The sequence below is a fragment of the Myxine glutinosa genome, chromosome 1 (assembly GCF_964187855.1).
Source record: "Myxine glutinosa chromosome 1, kmMyxGlut1.1, whole genome shotgun sequence".
NCBI classification, from domain to species: Eukaryota; Metazoa; Chordata; class Myxini; order Myxiniformes; family Myxinidae; genus Myxine; species Myxine glutinosa.
The window spans coordinates 378,035,621-378,060,416 of NC_136261.1; the positions used below are offsets into that span (position 1 = coordinate 378,035,621).

Below are 24,796 nucleotides of genomic sequence, written 5' to 3' on the forward strand. Positions count from 1 at the left end.
TTTGAATTCGTAATTGTATTCACCCACCCGTGCAGAACTTCACGTCAGGATTTAAATATTTGTTGATATCACGAATGTTGTTGAAATTTTATTATATTAATGTATATTTGTGATTGGAGTTATGCTGTTTGGAATGAAAAAAAGATATCGAGTTCAAGTGAATGACGAAATGCAGTGACGGTTTTTTTTTTTTTTTGAATACTGAATCGAGGCTCGTGAAAGAGCTAACATTTATTTAACAAACAAATCAACCAGACAAACAAAATATATAAAAAGAGGGAGCGAAAGACAAGATGGGGAGAGAAGGGGAAGCACACAAACATAACATTTGAGAGCAGGGAGATGTGTGAGAGGGAGAGGGCTTGGGGGGAGGAGGCGTGGGAAGGGCGGGGGGGGGGGAAGGGGGGGGGGAGGGAGAAGTATAAAACACAAGGACACCAAAGACTTCCAGGACAGAAGTTGGTCTTTCAAAAAAGTGGAATTGGGGTGAAATTAGTGGGGGTAGAAAAGATCAAGGCTTTGGATGGGGGAAGATAAGAGATGGTGGTGAACAGCTGTTTTAAAGACCTGGAGGGTGGAGTGGGATTGAAGAGAGTGAGGGAGTTTGTTCCAGAGGCGGGAGAAAAGAGGAATGAGGAAGTGAAGGTGAGCAGAGAGTCTTGATTTTGGCAGTTTAACCATAAGAGGGTTGCAGGCAGATCTTGTGCAACCTGTAGGAACATTTGAGGGACAGAGCCCAGAGAGAGCTGGGGGGGGCAAGGCCAGAGAGGAGTCGGTAGAAGACGGAAAGACCACCAACCTGCCTGCGGTGAGTGAGTGAAAGGCCCTTGGAGTTAGCTTCATTGTGGGAGATTCCAATGATTCTGAACGCTTTGGTTTCAACAGCGTGAAGACGAGCTGGGTGTGAGGCAGGAGCACCAGCCCAGAGGGGAGAGCAGTATTCCATTGAGCTGCGGATGAAAGCCTTGTATGTGGTGAGGAGCTCAGGTGTGCCAAGGAAGGACTTCGCATGACGGAGGATGCCCAGTCGGCAACTGGCTTTGGAGGCCAGCTTGGAAATGTCGTTTTCCCAGGAAAGATCATGGCAGATAGTGAGACCCAAAAGCTTGAGTGACATAACTTCTTGGAGGATTATTCAGAAAGTGGATGGGAGGGTTGTCCAGTCGGTCTTTTCGGAGAGACATCGTAAGAGTGTGAGATTTGTCAGGATTGAAAGACATGTTCCACTTGTTTGCCCAGTCTGAGATTTTGTCCAGGTCTGCAGAGAGTGAAGAGGCTGCAGACTGCCGATCTTAGGGATGAGGAATGGAGCGACAGAGAGTAGAGTCATCAGCAAAGAGATAGAGAGGATTTTCAAGAGAGTCAGAGAGATCATTGATGAAGACTAGAAAAAGCACAGGGCCCAGAACACTGCCTTGGGGAACTCCAGCTTCAACAGGAAGAGGAGATGAGAGAAACCCATTCAGGGCCACACGTTGACTACGACTAAAGAGGAAGTCTGCCAGCCATGTGTGGAGATTTCCATGGATACCAAAGGAGGAGAGTTTGGTGAGCAGAGCAGGGTGCCAGACCGTATTGAAGGCACGTGATATGTCAAGGGAGACAGCTGTAATTTCCTGTTTGGCATTGAGGACCTCCATCCATTGTTGAGAAAGCAGAAGCAGCATGTCCAGAGTAGAGTGACCAGGTCTGAAACCAAATTGATGATCAGAGATCAAGCCATTGGAGAAGAGGAAAGATTTCATATCTGAAGCAATGATGGATTCCATGACTTTGCTGATAATTGGGAGAAGGCTAATTGGTCTGTAGTTGCTAGGATCTGTTTTTGCACCTTGTTACGTTCTAAACGTGAAATTCACAGATCACCATATGCAGATTCGCCATTGACTGGGAATGGGACACACGTACCTGTTTGTTTGCGAACGGGTACGTTTTTCATGGAAGTCCTTCATGATCTTGCTGTCCATGTCTGACGTGCGACTGAAGGTGCTACAGGAATGTGGAATTTTTTGGTTTCATGCATTTCTGTTTGTTTCATGCATTCTTCATGCATTCTTCAGCGTTTCATGCATTCTTCAGCATTCGCCGTTTCTGCATTGTCTGTTTGCTTATGGCCTCCCACCTGCCCCTCACTAATATTCTAAATATATATTTTTTATTTTTTATTTTTTTTAATAAAATAAAAATAAAGTAAAATAAACGGCTTCCAGCTTTTGATTGGTGAACCAATGCTGTGACCCAGCATGCAAATTCTTAAAATTTCAGGTCAATTGAATGGAAATTGACGATTTTATGTGGCACTGACCTTTTACCTTTTCACCAATGATTAATTTGTCTTCTCCATGTTCTCAAAATAAAGTTATGTTGAAAACTTGATGACAAAGCTCAAATGATACAAAAAAAATGACGAGACAAACACAGACAGACAAACCTCATGAATGAGCAAGAAAATGGATACACCCTGACATACACACACAATATGGCATCAAATAAGCTGGCAATTAATCTCTCGTCACAACATCTCACTTGGACTCATGGCTTAGACCCGCCATTGGTGGTCCCAAAACCTGGACCCTGGTGACAAAAGGGAAGGAAAGGAAGGAGCTGCAGTGGAGAGACGGCTGGTGATGTGAGTGGGATGAAGAGAGTTATTTAAGGAGTGGAGATGAAGCTCGATACGAGGTGCGTGTAGATTGCAGACCCACGACCTCCCCCCCCCCCCCCCCACCCCACCATGCCTCTTCCCTCCCTCCCAGAGTCGACACTCCGAGGCGGTTCAGAAAAGTAACATCAATGGCACATAAATCCTGAAATAAAAATAAAATCAAAGAGATAACGGTGAAGGCCAGAAGACAAGCAGAAGAAATGAGGATGGGAGCAATGCGCTCACCAGGGATGGAAAGAGGAGAGGTGGAAAAGAGGCCACAATGGTGCGGGGAGGGACAGCGCAATGAATAAATGGTTTGGAATGAGGAGCGTCACTGCAGACCCAGTGACGAAGTCGTGGTGAAACAGAGGTGGAGGCCACCAAGAACCACTCTAATGGGGAGGGGAAACGGACCAGACTTACAATCGTGGACCGAGTGAAAACACCAACACAATTGAATGGGATGAAAATTAGAACAGCGGATGATAACACACAGAAGGACAGAAGGAACAGGGAGGTGAAGGAGAGAAGGAGTATACGGATGATGAGGAACAGTAAAGACTGGAATAAGAGCTGGCAAACAAAATAGTGGAGATGAGACTGCACCATTTGGAGAAAGACCACAACGAAACGAGAAAACAACCGACCGACAAAAATGCTGTTTGGGCGACACCCAAATAAATAACAAGGAATGTGGAGTAATCCACTAACCCATCCGCAAAAGTCTCAATATTCCCGTTCCAGAAAACACATGGAAATGTGATCGAAAAGCAATCACTGAAAACAATGATGTAATACCTGGCTCAGGTACAACCTACTTATCCAATCGAGCATTGAAAACAAAGCATTGTGATCGGATATCATACTTGGGTACAAAAGAAAAGAAAAGAAGGCACTGCTATTTGAGGGGTCAGGACCCAGCCAAATTGGCCTCAACAGCACAGGACTCAAGAAAATGATGAAATACCCAGTTCACAAAAATGAAGTGAAAGGACGAAGAGCACTGAAATTGTACCAGTGATTATTGGAGCAATGGAAATGATTTTTTTAAAAAGAACCCTACAGAGATCTTTAAAACGAACCCTGGGAATATTACAAGAAACAAACTGCAGTTGGAAGCTGTTTGGGGCTCAGTGACGATCCTCAAAAGAGCCCTCTGGAAAAAATTTTGAGAACAAGAAAACTTCACAACTTGGTCTGTGAAACTTGGTTTTGGTTTCCTGAAGGGTGGAAAACTGGATTATAATGATATATGGGTATTATATTGTCGTGTGACTCCCCTTGGTTAATACCGGGAAAGTCACGGATAGCCAATATCGAGCTATAACTCGGAGGCGATGATGTTCAAGCAGCGGATTTTATATATATTTGCGTGGAGAATGAAAGAGGAGGGGAGTAGGCTGAAGAGCTTCCATTCACAGATCTCACCGCAATCCTCAAACCTGCGGAAAATAAACACACGAAAACCCGGATTTAAAATGGACAAAAATAAACAGGTTTATTAAAATGGAATGCCGGTAACAAGAAATGCGACGGTAAATCAAATTCCTAAATGGACCGCTCCCACACCAGACTTATAACACATACGAAGGAAAAGGATAAACTGGATAAAATAAAGTGTGTGTTTTATCGTGGCACTTAGCTCAAATCGGTGCCTCGTCGGCAATCGTCCAGGCCCCATCGCGCAGTCTTGACGCGGTTCCGGTGTTGACGGGAAACGGCTCATCGTTTGGCGCATGCGCACAAAGTCAGACCCCCATCGTCCTCGCACGCCAATGGATAGTTTCAGTCGAGTGTCGAAGACCAGGGGTGAGCGAGAGGCAGGGACGTCGAGGGACAAGAGGAAAATGCGAGAGGCGATGAAGGATAAAATGCAGGAGTCCAGGTTCAGTGAGCAAGGGCGGAGGGCAAGAATAAGAGAGAGAAAATGTCGGTCCTCAAGTTCTTTTAACGTCAGCTCGTGACGTCACCGGCGCTTTTCCTCCAATCAGCGCAGTCCAAAACTACCTTGTCCAGTTCTCCACCAATCAGCATGCAGTCCACCTCTGACGTCAGCTGTGGTCTTTTATAATCAGCGTGCTGCTTACTGCTCCTCCTTCTTTCCCCAATCGGCGAGTCCTTCTTGCTCTGCCCTGACCAATCAGCGAGTCCCTTCTTACCCCGGCCTTCCTGTTGGTCAACTCCCGCCCAATCACTCCCTCCTGGGCGTGGCTCTTGGCCCGCTCGAGCTATGTGTGCTTGTCAGGCGGGATTGTTCGCCCTGGTGCTTGATGCCTGGCTTCCGGTTAGGTTTTATTTGTAATTTATGTTGTAATGGCCATTCTCACTCGTGTCGACGGTGCGGTGCCAAACAAGACAAAGGATAAATCACAAAGGGTAAGACTTAAAGGATAATTTACCCTCATGCCCTAATCTAATTAACATGCCCCGCTCCCTTGTGAAGGGGATGAATACACAACTTAATCCGACATTCTGGTGAAACAGGCCCTCTATATATTACATGGGGTGCTTCTTCTTATTCACGACAGTCGGAGCATGACACCTGCACAAATCTACCTGACTCTACATATCACTACCCCCACAAACATAGCAACATGCATTGGGGGCATGATTATCGACAATTTGGTACCATCTGTGTATATTTTGAGTTTAACTGGTACAATCTGTACCATTTTTGGAGTCCCGGTGTGTACCCTGGTTAGAATAGGTACACCGTATCGCTGCGTGTCGTAAGAGGCGACTAAGAGGGTTGGCGTCAGGAAGGGCATCCGGCCATAAAAACATTGCCTCAAAAAGAGAACCATGACAATTACAACTACATATGGGCAGGGTACAGCCCGAAGTGGAGATCGGTTTCTGAGGTTTGGAACATGGAATGTAGCGACAATGACAGGGAGATCAGGAGAAGTGGTGGAAGTATTGATCAGAAGAAGAGTGGACATATGTTGTGTGCAAGAGACGAGATGGAAGGGAAGTGGTGTGAGAATGGTGAAGGGTAGGCAGGGACAGAAATACAAGTTTGTGTGGCAAGGGTGCCTGGAGGGCGTGAATGGTGTTGGTGTCCTGTTTTCTGAGGAGTTTGTAGACAGTGTGGTGAGTGTGACTAGAGTGAGTGATAGGTTGATGATGGTGAAAATGATGATTGGAAAGCTCTTGGTGAACGTCATCTCCGGATATGCTCCGCAGGTTGGTCGGAGCGATGAAGAGAAGGACAAGTTCTGGTGTGCGATAGAGAAGCTGATGGAAAACGTGAAAGATGAGGAAGTTGTTGTGGTAGGAGGAGACCTAAATGGACATGTGGGAAGGAGTATGGACGGTTTTGAGGGAGTTCATGGGGGTTATGGTGTGAGAAATGGAGAAGGTGAAAGGATTTTGGAGTTTGCTGATGGAGCTGATTTGTAATACTCAGTTCCAGAAAGAGGATAATAAGCTTGCCACATACACGTCAGGTGGGTCGACGACAACCGTTGACTACCTGATGGTGCGTAGACGAGATAGGGGGCACCTCCGGGACACAAAGTTGATCCCGGGGGTGGAGTCTGTTTCACAGCACCACTTGGTTGTCTGCGACATAAGGGTGAAAGGTGCGCGGAGAGCTCGGCGGGTGAAGTACCAACCGAAAATGAAGGTGTGGAGGTTGAAAGAGGTTACAGTAAGGGAGGCATTAAAAGAGAGGCTGAGTAGGGTAGAGGATGATGTGGTTGCCGAGCGAGCTTGAACGTGGTTGGATGTCAATGAAAGACAGTCTGTTGGGAGTCGTTGGTGAGGTATGTGGATGGACAAAAGGACCACCGAGGCACTCGGAAACATGGTGGTGGGATGAGGAAGTTGGAAAGAGGATTGACGAGAAGAGGAAGAAGTTCAAGGAGTGGCAGAAGGCGAACGGTACGGGAGCAGAAAAATCAGAGCATGAAAGTTATAAGGCAGCCAAGAAGGCTGCAAAGAAAGAGGGAGCAAAGGCGCAGGAGGCATGTAGGAAAATGTTCGGAGAAAGCTTGGATTTGGAACAGGGTCAGAGAGCGGTATTCAGGATTGCAAAGCAGATAGCGAAAGAGAGGTGTGATGTGATGGGGGTGAGTTGCTTGAAGGATGAAGTGGGACAAATCGTTGTGGACCCAGATGGAATTAAAGGAAGATGGAAAAGATATATGGAAATGCTGTTGAATACAGAGAATGAATGGGATGGCAACATCGAGAGTAACCCAGTTTTAGGACCGGCAGAGAAGATAACTGAGAAGGAAGTTGAGGAAGCGATAAAAGCAATGAAGAGTAGAAAAGCGGGAGGGCCGACGGGAGTTGTGGGAGATATGTTGAAGGCAGCAGGAAGTTGGGGTGTGAAGAGAATGACAGAGATCTGTAATTTGGTGGTGAAAGAAGGCCGCATTCCAGTGGATTGGGAACTGAAGTACCCTCATCCCTCTATACAAGGGGAAAGGTGACCCTCTGGAGTGTGGCTCGTACCGAGCGATAAAGTTATTAGAGCATGGAATGAAGGTATTGGAAAGGGTGTTGGAGAGGAGGATAAGGAAGAAGGTGAAGATCGACGAAATGCAGTTTGGATTTATGCCAGGAAGAGGAATGACAGACGCGCTCTTTATTGTGAGGCAGTTGCAGGAGAAGTACATGGAGAAGAGGAAGAAGTTGTTTCTTGGGTCTATGATCTCTAAGATCTCGAGAACCCGTGGACGGATTTGCGAGCGGAAAGTACTGTTCGACTCGGGATGGTCCCAGGAATGTCACGGAGACATAAACATTTAAAAAATTTCGGGTTTTAAAATTAGCGTATTATTAGCACGAGCAGAAGAGAGAGGGATTCGAAGGGAGGGAGCGCAGCGCTTCTAGCGCTTCTGACTACAGCACACCTTAAAATTAAAAAAACTTCGGGTCTACAATCTCTAAGATCTCGAGAACCCGTGGACGGATTTGCGAGCGGAAAGTACTGTTCGACTCGGGATGGTCCCAGGAATGTCACGGAGACATAAACATTTAAAAAATTTCGGGTTTTAAAATTAGCGTTCCCCTCCCCTCCTCTTCCCCCTCCCCTCCTCCTCCCACTCCCGTGCAAAGCCGGGTACCTCTGCTAGTACAAGTATGATTTTGAATTCGTAATTGTATTCACCCACCCGTGCAGAACTTCACGTCAGGATTTAAATATTTGTTGATATCACGAATGTTGTTGAAATTTTATTATATTAATGTATATTTGTGATTGGAGTTATGCTGTTTGGAATGAAAAAAAGATATCGAGTTCAAGTGAATGACGAAATGCAGTGACGGTTTTTTTTTTTTTTTGAATACTGAATCGAGGCTCGTGAAAGAGCTAACATTTATTTAACAAACAAATCAACCAGACAAACAAAATATATAAAAAGAGGGAGCGAAAGACAAGATGGGGAGAGAAGGGGAAGCACACAAACATAACATTTGAGAGCAGGGAGATGTGTGAGAGGGAGAGGGCTTGGGGGGAGGAGGCGTGGGAAGGGCGGGGGGGGGGGGGAAGGGGCGGGGAGGGAGAAGTATAAAACACAAGGACACCAAAGACTTCCAGGACAGAAGTTGGTCTTTCAAAAAAGTGGAATTGGGGTGAAATTAGTGGGGGTAGAAAAGATCAAGGCTTTGGATGGGGGAAGATAAGAGATGGTGGTGAACAGCTGTTTTAAAGACCTGGAGGGTGGAGTGGGATTGAAGAGAGTGAGGGAGTTTGTTCCAGAGGCGGGAGAAAAGAGGAATGAGGAAGTGAAGGTGAGCAGAGAGTCTTGATTTTGGCAGTTTAACCATAAGAGGGTTGCAGGCAGATCTTGTGCAACCTGTAGGAACATTTGAGGGACAGAGCCCAGAGAGAGCTGGGGGGGGCAAGGCCAGAGAGGAGTCGGTAGAAGACGGAAAGACCACCAACCTGCCTGCGGTGAGTGAGTGAAAGGCCCTTGGAGTTAGCTTCATTGTGGGAGATTCCAATGATTCTGAACGCTTTGGTTTCAACAGCGTGAAGACGAGCTGGGTGTGAGGCAGGAGCACCAGCCCAGAGGGGAGAGCAGTATTCCATTGAGCTGCGGATGAAAGCCTTGTATGTGGTGAGGAGCTCAGGTGTGCCAAGGAAGGACTTCGCATGACGGAGGATGCCCAGTCGGCAACTGGCTTTGGAGGCCAGCTTGGAAATGTCGTTTTCCCAGGAAAGATCATGGCAGATAGTGAGACCCAAAAGCTTGAGTGACATAACTTCTTGGAGGATTATTCAGAAAGTGGATGGGAGGGTTGTCCAGTCGGTCTTTTCGGAGAGACATCGTAAGAGTGTGAGATTTGTCAGGATTGAAAGACATGTTCCACTTGTTTGCCCAGTCTGAGATTTTGTCCAGGTCTGCAGAGAGTGAAGAGGCTGCAGACTGCCGATCTTAGGGATGAGGAATGGAGCGACAGAGAGTAGAGTCATCAGCAAAGAGATAGAGAGGATTTTCAAGAGAGTCAGAGAGATCATTGATGAAGACTAGAAAAAGCACAGGGCCCAGAACACTGCCTTGGGGAACTCCAGCTTCAACAGGAAGAGGAGATGAGAGAAACCCATTCAGGGCCACACGTTGACTACGACTAAAGAGGAAGTCTGCCAGCCATGTGTGGAGATTTCCATGGATACCAAAGGAGGAGAGTTTGGTGAGCAGAGCAGGGTGCCAGACCGTATTGAAGGCACGTGATATGTCAAGGGAGACAGCTGTAATTTCCTGTTTGGCATTGAGGACCTCCATCCATTGTTGAGAAAGCAGAAGCAGCATGTCCAGAGTAGAGTGACCAGGTCTGAAACCAAATTGATGATCAGAGATCAAGCCATTGGAGAAGAGGAAAGATTTCATATCTGAAGCAATGATGGATTCCATGACTTTGCTGATAATTGGGAGAAGGCTAATTGGTCTGTAGTTGCTAGGATCTGTTTTTGCACCTTGTTACGTTCTAAACGTGAAATTCACAGATCACCATATGCAGATTCGCCATTGACTGGGAATGGGACACACGTACCTGTTTGTTTGCGAACGGGTACGTTTTTCATGGAAGTCCTTCATGATCTTGCTGTCCATGTCTGACGTGCGACTGAAGGTGCTACAGGAATGTGGAATTTTTTGGTTTCATGCATTTCTGTTTGTTTCATGCATTCTTCATGCATTCTTCAGCGTTTCATGCATTCTTCAGCATTCGCCGTTTCTGCATTGTCTGTTTGCTTATGGCCTCCCACCTGCCCCTCACTAATATTCTAAATATATATTTTTTATTTTTTATTTTTTTTAATAAAATAAAAATAAAGTAAAATAAACGGCTTCCAGCTTTTGATTGGTGAACCAATGCTGTGACCCAGCATGCAAATTCTTAAAATTTCAGGTCAATTGAATGGAAATTGACGATTTTATGTGGCACTGACCTTTTACCTTTTCACCAATGATTAATTTGTCTTCTCCATGTTCTCAAAATAAAGTTATGTTGAAAACTTGATGACAAAGCTCAAATGATACAAAAAAAATGACGAGACAAACACAGACAGACAAACCTCATGAATGAGCAAGAAAATGGATACACCCTGACATACACACACAATATGGCATCAAATAAGCTGGCAATTAATCTCTCGTCACAACATCTCACTTGGACTCATGGCTTAGACCCGCCATTGGTGGTCCCAAAACCTGGACCCTGGTGACAAAAGGGAAGGAAAGGAAGGAGCTGCAGTGGAGAGACGGCTGGTGATGTGAGTGGGATGAAGAGAGTTATTTAAGGAGTGGAGATGAAGCTCGATACGAGGTGCGTGTAGATTGCAGACCCACGACCTCCCCCCCCCCCCCCCACCCCACCATGCCTCTTCCCTCCCTCCCAGAGTCGACACTCCGAGGCGGTTCAGAAAAGTAACATCAATGGCACATAAATCCTGAAATAAAAATAAAATCAAAGAGATAACGGTGAAGGCCAGAAGACAAGCAGAAGAAATGAGGATGGGAGCAATGCGCTCACCAGGGATGGAAAGAGGAGAGGTGGAAAAGAGGCCACAATGGTGCGGGGAGGGACAGCGCAATGAATAAATGGTTTGGAATGAGGAGCGTCACTGCAGACCCAGTGACGAAGTCGTGGTGAAACAGAGGTGGAGGCCACCAAGAACCACTCTAATGGGGAGGGGAAACGGACCAGACTTACAATCGTGGACCGAGTGAAAACACCAACACAATTGAATGGGATGAAAATTAGAACAGCGGATGATAACACACAGAAGGACAGAAGGAACAGGGAGGTGAAGGAGAGAAGGAGTATACGGATGATGAGGAACAGTAAAGACTGGAATAAGAGCTGGCAAACAAAATAGTGGAGATGAGACTGCACCATTTGGAGAAAGACCACAACGAAACGAGAAAACAACCGACCGACAAAAATGCTGTTTGGGCGACACCCAAATAAATAACAAGGAATGTGGAGTAATCCACTAACCCATCCGCAAAAGTCTCAATATTCCCGTTCCAGAAAACACATGGAAATGTGATCGAAAAGCAATCACTGAAAACAATGATGTAATACCTGGCTCAGGTACAACCTACTTATCCAATCGAGCATTGAAAACAAAGCATTGTGATCGGATATCATACTTGGGTACAAAAGAAAAGAAAAGAAGGCACTGCTATTTGAGGGGTCAGGACCCAGCCAAATTGGCCTCAACAGCACAGGACTCAAGAAAATGATGAAATACCCAGTTCACAAAAATGAAGTGAAAGGACGAAGAGCACTGAAATTGTACCAGTGATTATTGGAGCAATGGAAATGATTTTTTTAAAAAGAACCCTACAGAGATCTTTAAAACGAACCCTGGGAATATTACAAGAAACAAACTGCAGTTGGAAGCTGTTTGGGGCTCAGTGACGATCCTCAAAAGAGCCCTCTGGAAAAAATTTTGAGAACAAGAAAACTTCACAACTTGGTCTGTGAAACTTGGTTTTGGTTTCCTGAAGGGTGGAAAACTGGATTATAATGATATATGGGTATTATATTGTCGTGTGACTCCCCTTGGTTAATACCGGGAAAGTCACGGATAGCCAATATCGAGCTATAACTCGGAGGCGATGATGTTCAAGCAGCGGATTTTATATATATTTGCGTGGAGAATGAAAGAGGAGGGGAGTAGGCTGAAGAGCTTCCATTCACAGATCTCACCGCAATCCTCAAACCTGCGGAAAATAAACACACGAAAACCCGGATTTAAAATGGACAAAAATAAACAGGTTTATTAAAATGGAATGCCGGTAACAAGAAATGCGACGGTAAATCAAATTCCTAAATGGACCGCTCCCACACCAGACTTATAACACATACGAAGGAAAAGGATAAACTGGATAAAATAAAGTGTGTGTTTTATCGTGGCACTTAGCTCAAATCGGTGCCTCGTCGGCAATCGTCCAGGCCCCATCGCGCAGTCTTGACGCGGTTCCGGTGTTGACGGGAAACGGCTCATCGTTTGGCGCATGCGCACAAAGTCAGACCCCCATCGTCCTCGCACGCCAATGGATAGTTTCAGTCGAGTGTCGAAGACCAGGGGTGAGCGAGAGGCAGGGACGTCGAGGGACAAGAGGAAAATGCGAGAGGCGATGAAGGATAAAATGCAGGAGTCCAGGTTCAGTGAGCAAGGGCGGAGGGCAAGAATAAGAGAGAGAAAATGTCGGTCCTCAAGTTCTTTTAACGTCAGCTCGTGACGTCACCGGCGCTTTTCCTCCAATCAGCGCAGTCCAAAACTACCTTGTCCAGTTCTCCACCAATCAGCATGCAGTCCACCTCTGACGTCAGCTGTGGTCTTTTATAATCAGCGTGCTGCTTACTGCTCCTCCTTCTTTCCCCAATCGGCGAGTCCTTCTTGCTCTGCCCTGACCAATCAGCGAGTCCCTTCTTACCCCGGCCTTCCTGTTGGTCAACTCCCGCCCAATCACTCCCTCCTGGGCGTGGCTCTTGGCCCGCTCGAGCTATGTGTGCTTGTCAGGCGGGATTGTTCGCCCTGGTGCTTGATGCCTGGCTTCCGGTTAGGTTTTATTTGTAATTTATGTTGTAATGGCCATTCTCACTCGTGTCGACGGTGCGGTGCCAAACAAGACAAAGGATAAATCACAAAGGGTAAGACTTAAAGGATAATTTACCCTCATGCCCTAATCTAATTAACATGCCCCGCTCCCTTGTGAAGGGGATGAATACACAACTTAATCCGACATTCTGGTGAAACAGGCCCTCTATATATTACATGGGGTGCTTCTTCTTATTCACGACAGTCGGAGCATGACACCTGCACAAATCTACCTGACTCTACATATCACTACCCCCACAAACATAGCAACATGCATTGGGGGCATGATTATCGACAATTTGGTACCATCTGTGTATATTTTGAGTTTAACTGGTACAATCTGTACCATTTTTGGAGTCCCGGTGTGTACCCTGGTTAGAATAGGTACACCGTATCGCTGCGTGTCGTAAGAGGCGACTAAGAGGGTTGGCGTCAGGAAGGGCATCCGGCCATAAAAACATTGCCTCAAAAAGAGAACCATGACAATTACAACTACATATGGGCAGGGTACAGCCCGAAGTGGAGATCGGTTTCTGAGGTTTGGAACATGGAATGTAGCGACAATGACAGGGAGATCAGGAGAAGTGGTGGAAGTATTGATCAGAAGAAGAGTGGACATATGTTGTGTGCAAGAGACGAGATGGAAGGGAAGTGGTGTGAGAATGGTGAAGGGTAGGCAGGGACAGAAATACAAGTTTGTGTGGCAAGGGTGCCTGGAGGGCGTGAATGGTGTTGGTGTCCTGTTTTCTGAGGAGTTTGTAGACAGTGTGGTGAGTGTGACTAGAGTGAGTGATAGGTTGATGATGGTGAAAATGATGATTGGAAAGCTCTTGGTGAACGTCATCTCCGGATATGCTCCGCAGGTTGGTCGGAGCGATGAAGAGAAGGACAAGTTCTGGTGTGCGATAGAGAAGCTGATGGAAAACGTGAAAGATGAGGAAGTTGTTGTGGTAGGAGGAGACCTAAATGGACATGTGGGAAGGAGTATGGACGGTTTTGAGGGAGTTCATGGGGGTTATGGTGTGAGAAATGGAGAAGGTGAAAGGATTTTGGAGTTTGCTGATGGAGCTGATTTGTAATACTCAGTTCCAGAAAGAGGATAATAAGCTTGCCACATACACGTCAGGTGGGTCGACGACAACCGTTGACTACCTGATGGTGCGTAGACGAGATAGGGGGCACCTCCGGGACACAAAGTTGATCCCGGGGGTGGAGTCTGTTTCACAGCACCACTTGGTTGTCTGCGACATAAGGGTGAAAGGTGCGCGGAGAGCTCGGCGGGTGAAGTACCAACCGAAAATGAAGGTGTGGAGGTTGAAAGAGGTTACAGTAAGGGAGGCATTAAAAGAGAGGCTGAGTAGGGTAGAGGATGATGTGGTTGCCGAGCGAGCTTGAACGTGGTTGGATGTCAATGAAAGACAGTCTGTTGGGAGTCGTTGGTGAGGTATGTGGATGGACAAAAGGACCACCGAGGCACTCGGAAACATGGTGGTGGGATGAGGAAGTTGGAAAGAGGATTGACGAGAAGAGGAAGAAGTTCAAGGAGTGGCAGAAGGCGAACGGTACGGGAGCAGAAAAATCAGAGCATGAAAGTTATAAGGCAGCCAAGAAGGCTGCAAAGAAAGAGGGAGCAAAGGCGCAGGAGGCATGTAGGAAAATGTTCGGAGAAAGCTTGGATTTGGAACAGGGTCAGAGAGCGGTATTCAGGATTGCAAAGCAGATAGCGAAAGAGAGGTGTGATGTGATGGGGGTGAGTTGCTTGAAGGATGAAGTGGGACAAATCGTTGTGGACCCAGATGGAATTAAAGGAAGATGGAAAAGATATATGGAAATGCTGTTGAATACAGAGAATGAATGGGATGGCAACATCGAGAGTAACCCAGTTTTAGGACCGGCAGAGAAGATAACTGAGAAGGAAGTTGAGGAAGCGATAAAAGCAATGAAGAGTAGAAAAGCGGGAGGGCCGACGGGAGTTGTGGGAGATATGTTGAAGGCAGCAGGAAGTTGGGGTGTGAAGAGAATGACAGAGATCTGTAATTTGGTGGTGAAAGAAGGCCGCATTCCAGTGGATTGGGAACTGAAGTACCCTCATCCCTCTATACAAGGGGAAAGGTGACCCTCTGGAGTGTGGCTCGTACCGAGCGATAAAGTTATTAGAGCATGGAATGAAGGTATTGGAAAGGGTGTTGGAGAGGAGGATAAGGAAGAAGGTGAAGATCGACGAAATGCAGTTTGGATTTATGCCAGGAAGAGGAATGACAGACGCGCTCTTTATTGTGAGGCAGTTGCAGGAGAAGTACATGGAGAAGAGGAAGAAGTTGTTTCTTGGGTTTGTTGATCTGGAGAAAGCATTCGATAGGGTTCCACGCGAAGTATTGACATGGGCATTGAGGAAGTTAGGAGTGGAGGAATGGTTGATCAGAGTAGTGATGGCAAAGTACAAAAGAGCGCGCACAGCTGTAAGGACTAAGGACGGGAACAGTGGTGAGTTTGAGGTGAAGGTGGGAGTGCATCAGGGGTCGGTACTAAGTCCACTACTATTTGTAGCTGTGATGGAGGTGCTGGCTCAGAACGTAAAGGAGGGTTTACCGTGGGAGTTGTTGTATGCAGATGATCTGGTGTTGATTGCGGAAGAAGGAGAAGATGAACAAGTGGAAGGAATGTATGGAGACAAAAGGTCTGAAGGTGAATATCGGAAAAACGAAGGTGATGGCAAGTGGTAAAGCATGTGGTGAGGTGGAAAGAACTGGGAAGTGGCCGTGTGCTGTGTGCAGGAAGGGTGTCGGAGTGAACTCCATTCAATGTACAATGTGCGCTGAGTGGGTTCATCAAAAATGTAGTTGTCTGAGAGGGTCATTAACCAGTGTGGCAGCTACATTCAAATGTAAGGTGTGCACAGAGGGAGCTGCAGATGGAGGAAATGTTGAGTTGGATCTTGGAGACGGCGTGAAGCTGGAAGGTGTGAAAAGATTTTGCTACCTCGGAGACATGCTGAATGGAGAAGGTGGATCAGACTCGGCAACGGTTGCAAGAGTGAGATGTGCATGGAAGAAGTTTCGGGAACTGAGTGGTGTGCTGATGAGGAGGGGAGTGTCGTTGAAGCTAAAGGGAAAGGTGTATGCTGCATGTGTGAGAAGTGTTATGATTTATGGGAGCGAGACATGGGTAATGAACGTAGAGCAGCAACGAAGACTGGAAAGGGTGGAAATGCGAATGGTTCGGTGGATGTGCGGAGTATCGTTGAGAGAGAGGAAGACAAATGATGAATTGCGAAAAATGATGGGAATAGAGCCTGTGATTGATGTTGTGAAGAGGAACAGGTTGAGATGGTTTGGTCATGTGTTGAGGAACGATGAAAGTGACTGGTTGAGAAGAGGGATGGAAATAAATGTAGAAGGAAGTAGAGGACGGGGAAGACCGAGAAAGACTTGGCTAAAGATGGTGGAAGAAGAAATGCGGGCAAGGGGGTTAACAAGGAGAGATGCAGAAAATAGGGCAAAATGGAGAAGATTGTCATGGGGACCGCAAGGCTAACCCCAGCTCTAGCAGGGAAAATGGCCTTAAAATGCATGTTGTTGTTGTTGTTGTTGTTGTTGTTGTGTATTTTGAGTAAATATTAGTGCCTGGATGTAAAATTTAACAAATTGAGAAATATCTTGAATGGCGTACATGACGAACCACAGGAATATGATCACAAATAGTTTGTTTAAACCTTCAGATAATAAAAACTGGGCATTTCTAGTCTCCAATTATTCTCTTGGGGGAATATATAAGACAAAAATACGACCGACCAACCGACCGAGACACACACACACACACACACACACACACACACACACACACACACACACACACACACACACACACCTCGTTTTTTCATTTCTGTTCCTCACAATTCTATCTCCCTCTTTTATTCACAGACACACACACACACACACACACACACACACACACACACACACACACACACACACACACCCCTGTCTCCTGCTGCACGGCAGAAGGTCTAAATATAGGATCCGCATCCGGATCATCGCCAAAATCTAACCAACACGTCCTCGTCACACACGCAACCTGTCCAACAAGTTTCATCAGAATCCACCCACAATGTTTTGAGATATCCTGCTCACAGACAAACAGACAGGAGTGAAAACATGACCTCCAACCACCTTTGGTGGCAGAGGTAAAAATAAAAATAAAAGGTTACTTCTTCACATGCTGTGTTGTGTTTAAAACACATGTCACGTACCAGACTTGGGTGTTAATCCATCATCCTCAAATTGGGCTGTTTCTGCTCTCAGGCCTTGGGACTTGAGCCAGTCCAAAAAATTGTCCATCTCACCGATGACCTGCCAGGGGTACAATGCTTCTGTTAATCACAGAAAAGTTACACATGTTATTTTCTTTACTCAGTTTGGAATGTTTTGCAAGTTGTTATCTTCTCCAATTTGATTACGTATCCAGCAAAACGGTAAACGTATCGAGCTTGATCACCATATTTACACTGACAGTACACATAAGAGACAGACACACTCACCTTTGAGCTATGAAGCATGGTCACAGATAAATGATTTACCAGTACGTTATCCTGATGAGCCCATAATAAGGGCATAAGCCGCATCAGCCACTCTAATTCCATGTATTTGTGACCAAAAATCTCTGTCTTCAAAGAGCTGAGTAGCTCATGGATGCTATCCTCGTTTGAAAGTGATGTGTTGGCATAATCGACGCATAAGACATCTGCATCGTTTTTTTTCTTTGTTTTTTTTTTGGTATACTGAATCAAGGCTCGTGAAAGAGCTGACATTTATTTCACAAACAAATCAACCAGACAAACAAAATATATAAAAAGAGGGAGCGGAAAACAAGATGGGGAAAGAAGGGGAAGCACACAAACACTTGAGGGCACACAACATTTAAGAGCAGGGAGATGTGTGGGAGGGAGAGGGCTTGGGGGGAGGGGAGTGGCAGAAGTATCAAACACAAGGACACCAAGGACTTCCAGGACAGAAGTTGGTATTTCAAAAAAGTGGAATTGGGGTGAAATTAGCAGGGGTAGAAAAGATCAAGGTTTTGGATGGGGGAAGATAAGAGATGGTGGTGAACAGCTGTTTTAAAGACCTGGAGGGTGGAGTGGGATTGAAGAGAGTGAGGGAGTTTGTTCCGGAGGCGGGAGAAAAGAGGAATAAAGGAGTGAAGGTGTGTGTGGAGATGTGTGGAGACATGTGTGGAGATTTCCATGGATACCAAAGGAGGAGAGTTTGGTGAGCAGAGCGGGGTGCCAGACCGTATTGAAGGCACGTGATATGTCAAGGGAGACAGCTCTAATTTACTGTTTGGCATTGAGGACCTCCATCCGTTGTTGAGAAAGCAGAAGCAGCATGTCCAGAGTAGAGTGACCAGGTCTGAAACCAAATTGATGATCAGAGATCAAGCCATTGGAGAAGAGGAAAGATTTCATATCTGAAGCAATGATGGATTCCATGACTTTGCTGATAATTGGCAGAAGGCTGATTGGTCTGTAGTTGCTAGGATCTGTTTTTGCACCTTTTTTGTGCAAAGCGGTGATGTTGGCTGATTTTCAAGCAGATGGCAGATGACCTTGAGCAAAAAAGAGGGTGAAGAGAACAGAAAGAGGGAGTGAAAGAGCGGAAGAACATGATTTTAGGACCCGTGGGCTGATGCCGTCAGGACCAGTTGCAGAATCAGAGTCGAGGGTTGACAGAAACTTTTCCACCTTGTCAGGAGGAAAGGACACAGAGTCCAGGAGCAGCTGGGTACGACTGGGTACGGTGGGTACAGAGAGGGATGGGTTTGGGACACAAGATTTAGAGGCAAACACAGAGTTGAGGCATTCAGCTTTTTACGTGCGGAGTCAGCCGTTAAGCCGTTTGAGGTGAGGGAGGGGATGGAGGGGGAACAAACACCAGAAACAGATTTGACCAGACGCCACCAGGATTTGGAAGAGGGAGACAGATAAGAGAGTTCGGTCTTGAGAACGGTGAGATATTGTTTCCTGGCTCTCCTGAGGGTGGACACACACTTGTTTCAGGCTTTGTGAAAGGAAATGAGATTTCCTTCAGTTGGATTTGCTTTCCAGGAGACGAAAGCAAGTTGTTTCAGGGCAACAGCCTCACCACAAGATTCCGTGTACCATGGACGGGAGGAAGGGAATGACAACTGAAGACGAGATGGGATAAATCTGTGCATGAGAGAGAGCAATTTACTTTGAAAGAATTCCCAGGATGAGTTGATGTCAGAGGCGGTAGAGATGGGAGACCAGTCCAGATGATTGATGGCTGCTTGAAGACCGTGCCAGTTGGCCTGAGTGAAATGCCAGACTCGTCGACGCTGAGGAGGCTCTCTGAGAATGGTCAGAGAGATGTCCACTTTGACAAGTACATGATCAGATGAGCCGATTGGAGCAGAAGAAGAGCAGCAGATATTTTCAGGGAAGTTAGTCATAACCAAGTCCAGAAGAGAAGATGCTCCGTTGACTGAGATCCGGGTCGGGAAATTGACAGATTGTGTCAGTCCCAGTGAGTCGCAGAAGTCCTTTGCTGAAGAGCCATGGCTGGTGATAGCGGGAACCCACACCCAGCCAACTGGCATGGTGACAATTGAAATCACTACATATGAGGAAGAGAGAGTTGGGATGGGTAGATAGAAGTTGGTCCATATTATCAGACAGCGAGATGTAGATGGAGTCATCACTGTTTGGTGGATGGTACAACACACATATGAACAAAAGGTGGGAGCGAAGGGGAAGCCGTAGCCAAAGGTATTCCTGGGGGTGAGGTGGAGAGAGGGCAGTGGAGGGCGAGTGAGGAAGAGAGTTTTTTTTATAAAGATAGCAACCCCACCTCCAGGACGAGGCTCAGGTCTATCATACCGGAGGAGGGAGTAACCTGGGAGAGATACCAAGGCATCAGAGACATCATGAAGGATGAAAGTTTCTGTTAAGCAGATCACATCTGGTTTGTCAGAAGCAACCTGTATGGAGAGATCAGTCAGGTTTGAGCGAAGGCCCCGGATGTTTGAGGTCCATACCGTTAATGAAGAGGAAGGGGGAGCATCGGGTACAGAACAGGGGGGGGGGGGAGGGGTAGGGTAAGATGTGGAAGAGGAGGAAGAGGTAGGGAGAGCTGTTGAAGGTGTGTCAGAGATTTCAGAATAGCTTGGAGAAAGGGAAGAATGGGGCGGACAAAAGGTTTGATGGAGATTGGGTGAGGCACAGTGAGGTGTTATTTGAGGAGGGGAAGAGCGAGGCAGAAGGTTGGGGGAGATGAAGGTGAAAGTTGGAAGGGGGAAGAAGCAGGGAGGATGCTTTGAGGAGAAGGGGTGAGAGGGGAGTCTAGGAGGGGAGGGGTGTGGGGGGAGTTTAGGAGGGGAGGGGGATGGGGAAGTTTTGGAGGGAAGGTGGGATGGGGAAGATTTGGAGGGGAGGGGTGAGATTGGATTTTGAAAAGTGTACGATTCATGGGAAACGAACATTTTTTGCAAAATGAGTTTGAGACCTTCGAGTCAAAAATATGTTTGAGGACGCTGAAGGAGGGGTGGAGTTCTGGATAGTTTAGGGAATGTAGAAAAGAGGAACTGTAAGAGATGGTATTATATATATTTTTTGGAGTGAATAGATTTGGTGAGCAAGACGAAAGCATCCTTTTGTAGGAGAAGAAGAAAAAGGTGTTATAATATATGAGAGAAAATAATTGTTCAGGGGAGAGATTATACAATTTCTAACCACGTGATCGCGTGATCGCGAACAACGTGAACGAAGAACGAATGAACAAATAAGAACAACAAATAAACGAATAAGACCTGAGAAGGAAAAAAATTTTGGGGGTTTTTTTTTTTTTGAGTAGAGATATTAAACAAGGAGGTATGGGGTGAACGACTGGGACGAAACAGAGAACGAAAATAATTGCAGCGCATTCGACGAACCGCTGAGAGAAAAACAAAACCGCAAGGTCGGAGACGGTACGGTAGCTTAAGCCTACGAGTACTAGGCCTCAGAATACTCGATACGCATTAACCGACGATTGTGTATACATGTACGAAAAATTAGCACCGAAAATTTTCCTAAAGATACGCTATAGGTACACACACCGAAAGATAGATACAGTCTCGACAAAAACACAATTGTGAAAGATTACTTAGCTTCGAAAGCGTGAGCGCATGGAACAGCTTCAAAAAGACATGACCTCGCCGTGATCTCGCGAGATCTTCCATGTTCCACTTGTATGCCCAGTCTGTGGGTTACTTCTTCAGGTACAGAGTTGCGTTCAATGTCAGAGTTGATCCTCTTGTTTGACACACACGAACATATCAAACTTGTTTTTATTTTCCTCTCTGCAATTGTCTCAAACATGCACCAATGAGTCTCCACTTTGGTGGAAGTTAAACTTTTCAGGTTCAACACATAATTCTGTCATCTCAGAAACTAGGTTGGTGCTTTGATGGGAGACACATGCATGGAAGGCTGAGAGTTGTTCACTTGGAGCACGGCAGAGACAGACACTGATACAGACCTGTGCGGCAGAGGCAGACACTGATACAGACCGGTGCGGCAGAGACAGACACAGATACAGACCAGTGCGGCAGAGACAGACACAGATACAGACCGGTGCGGCACAGACAGACACAGATACAGACCGGTGCAGCACAGACAGACACAGATACAGACCGGTGTGGCAGAGACAGACCCAGATACAGACCGGTGCGGCAGAGACAGACACTGATACAGACCGGTGCGGTAGAGACAGACATTGATACAGACCAGAAATAGGTTGTCATCTCAGAAACTAGGTTGGTGCTTTGATGGGAGACGTATGCATGGAAGGCTGAGAGTTGTTCGCTTGGAGCACGGGAGAGACAGACACTGATACAGACCAGTGCGGCAGAGACAGACACTGATACAGACCAGTGCAGCAGAGACAGACACTGATACAGACCAGTGCGGCAGAGAGACACTGATACAGACCAGTGCAGCAGAGACAGACACTGATACAGACCAGTGCGGCAGAGACAGACGCCGATACAGACCAGTGCGGCAGAGACAGACACTGATACAGACCGGTGCGGCAGAGACAGACACAGATACAGACCAGTGCGGCAGACAGACACAGATACAGACCGGTGTGGCAGAGACAGACCCAGATGCAGACCGGTGCGGCAGACACAGACACTGATACAGACCGGTGCGGCAGAGAGAGACACTGATACAGACCAGAAACTAGGTTGTCATCTCAGAAACTAGGTTGTCATCTCAGAAACTAGGTTGGTGCTTTGATGGGAGACGTATGCATGGAAGGCCGAGAGTTGTTCGCTTGGAGCACGGCAGAGACAGACACTGATACAGACCAGTGCGGCAGAGACAGACACTGATACAGACCAGTGCGGCAGAGACAGACACTGATCCAGACCTGTGCGGCAGAGACAGACACTGATACAGACCAGTGCGGCAGAGACAGACACTGGTCTGTATCTGTGTCTGTCTCTGCCGCACCAGTCTGTATCAGTGTCTGTCTCAGACAGAGACAGACACTGATACAGACTAGTGCGGCAAAGACAGACACAGATACAGACCGGTGCGGCAGAGACAGACACTGATACAGACCAGTGCGGCAGAGACAGACACTGATACAGACCAGTGCGACAGAGACAGACACAGATACAGACCGGCATGGCAGAGACAAACAGATAGAGATGGGCATGGCAGATACAGGCAAATACATAGACTGGGCGGTACAGACCGACACAAACAGGCACAGCAGAGACAGTGTATGTACGTCTGAGTGTTTGGGTATATGTGTTAATATGTATGTGTGTTTATGTGTATGTGTGCATCTTTATGTGTGTTTTTGTGTGTTTTTGTGTGCATGTGTGTTTATATGTGTGTAGGTGTGTGTGTGTGTGTGTGTGTGTGTGTGTGTGTGTGTGTGTGTGTGTGTGTGTGTGTGTGTGTGTGTGTGTGTGTGTGTGGGGGGGGGGGGGGGGGGGTTATGTTTGTTGTTGTGTGTGTGTATGTGATTTTGTGAGTGTAAGTGCATTTTTGTGTGTGTATGTGTTGATGTGTGTTTATGTGTGTGTTTATGTGTGTGTTTATGTGGTAAAATGGGCGTATCTTTTCTGATTCAAAGTAAAAGGTACGTATTTCAATTATCACTCATTTTCGGGGAAATCAAATGGTAAGTATCATATTAAAACTTGACGTGATAGTAGATCTGGCGATGACGTCACGGTTGACACATTTTTGCAAAGCTCCAGCACCTCAACATTTGGCACGACACCACTGGAGCTTATGGATCGAGCAGTGTCTGTAAGTAAGTGAGCGAGTGAGTCGGTAAACACTTGTCATTATCACTAGAACCAAACACACTATTTTGATGAAACGTGGACACAATATTCATATCTGATGCCTTATGAAGGTGAATTAACCTCATAAAAATCTGCGCTCATTAGAGGGATCAAGACTACGGGGAGGGAGGGGAGAGGTGGTGGTGGTTGGGGGAGGAGTTTGAAAGTAGTTGTTTGCTCTCTCCCCCAAAACTACACACACAATTTCGACGAAACTTGATACAACCTTCATCACCTGTGGTGTACCAAAGTTTGCTCATGGCATATAAAACAAAATCAGGGTCTATGGGGTCTGCAAGGGGCTTGAGTGACTATCGCTCCTGATCCAGGTGAGCTTCGGGACCCGCAGTCCTATTTTTTGCTTTTGCCCGGATCTGGAGGACTGGAAAAAGATACCTGCCTCGACAATGCAGGCCAGGTAGGTTCTAATATGTGGCCTAAACGACTTTTTAAGAGAAGATAGTTCAACTTTAGTTTTGGATGTCGCAGATTGGACCGACATATTTTTTTCCGCACCAACATTACAGAGATCCCTCATCTATCCATCATCTACAACCTTTAAGTTTATATGAACACCTCCTCATTTAGAGGTGCCATTGGATATACACAAGTTAATTATAAAAACTTTCTGCCTTGTTTGTAGTTAAAAGGAAGAATGAGGTTCAGCCATCGTTGGGTGAAGTTTAGTGACGACGTCATATAAAACAATGCAGTGAATAAAACAAAACGAGTGAAAAACACCTCATTAAATGAACAATCAGACACCTCAGCATACATTGAATAAAAACTCGTTTAACATCTTCATTCGCGTCATCAACGAAGAGAAAATTATTTTATCTTTAAATAAACGTTTTGCAGATCTTTCTCAGTATTGATAATAAAATGAGAAGCTCCGAACAAACCTTCCATGCGGCCCGATCCGATGACGTGAACCTTTGTCTCAGGTACAGCACGAGATTTACGAGAAGATAACCCGGACGTTATTCATCGTTAATAAAAGTGCATATTTCCTCACATCGTTCTTCTTCCTCTTTGTAATAAGATCCTTTGTGACGTCAGCAATTTGAGTGCCGCCGTCACATCATATTTACAATGCGAAAATAAAATAGAAGATAAAGAAGAAGCAAGGACGGCTTCCGGGTTAAAATACAAATTACAGTTTTAACCCCTGCGGGCTGTTCCCTCATTCGGTTATAATTTCACAAGAAAATTAACGAAAGTTGAAAAACAAGTTGAAAATCTAGCTGATGTTACTAGTACCCGACTGCAAAGCCGCAATGAGACGGCGAAGCCAAAGCCTCTTGCCACTATTTTACCAATCACAATGGCATAAGTAGGTTAGGTAGTTGGTAGTAGGTAGGTGTAGTAGGTACTGTAGGGCAAAGGGGGGCATTAAGCTCCAGGGGGCATTAGGCTCCACTACATTGTAAATCTTGAAGGTAAATATAATGCATTTGCAATGTAGTGGAGCCTAATGCCCCCTGGAGCTTAATGCCCCCCTTTGCCCTACCTGGTAAGACTTGGTAAAAGAGAAGCGCAGACAGTCCTCCCCAATACCTACATACAATAAATGTCACAATGTAGTGTGGTGCTGCACGCACACAACTCGAATGCCAAAGAGGTAGGCCACAACGCGTTTGTTACAACAAAGAGTCTTTATTCCAAAGCTCGTACTGCAGCACTGAGCGGGCCCGAGCTTAGAGCCGGCATATATATCCTGAGGC

General features: G+C 46.2%; 1 protein-coding gene and 1 non-coding gene across 3 annotated transcripts in view; both read right to left on the reverse strand.

Moving 5' to 3' along the window:
* The window catches only part of LOC137415062 (uncharacterized), a 92,401-nt gene extending 68,154 nt beyond the window's left edge, over positions 1–24,247 (reverse strand). Inside the window, exons 1-2 of one of the 2 annotated variants that reach the window (XM_078770206.1) lie at positions 23,975–24,247; positions 16,963–17,062 (exon numbers count right to left, since the gene is read on the reverse strand). In XM_078770206.1, coding sequence (XP_078626332.1) covers positions 16,963–17,050 — 88 coding nt within the window. In that variant the 5' untranslated portion in view covers positions 17,051–17,062; positions 23,975–24,247. The remainder of the gene's footprint in view (positions 1–16,962; positions 17,063–23,974) is intronic. The other variant, XM_078770205.1, reaches the window with a different exon arrangement.
* On the reverse strand, positions 22,147–22,277 carry LOC144889949 (small nucleolar RNA SNORA5). The gene has a single exon (XR_013622164.1). It is a non-coding gene; the product is annotated as a small nucleolar RNA SNORA5 (small nucleolar RNA).
* Positions 24,248–24,796: the final 549 nt, after the last annotated feature.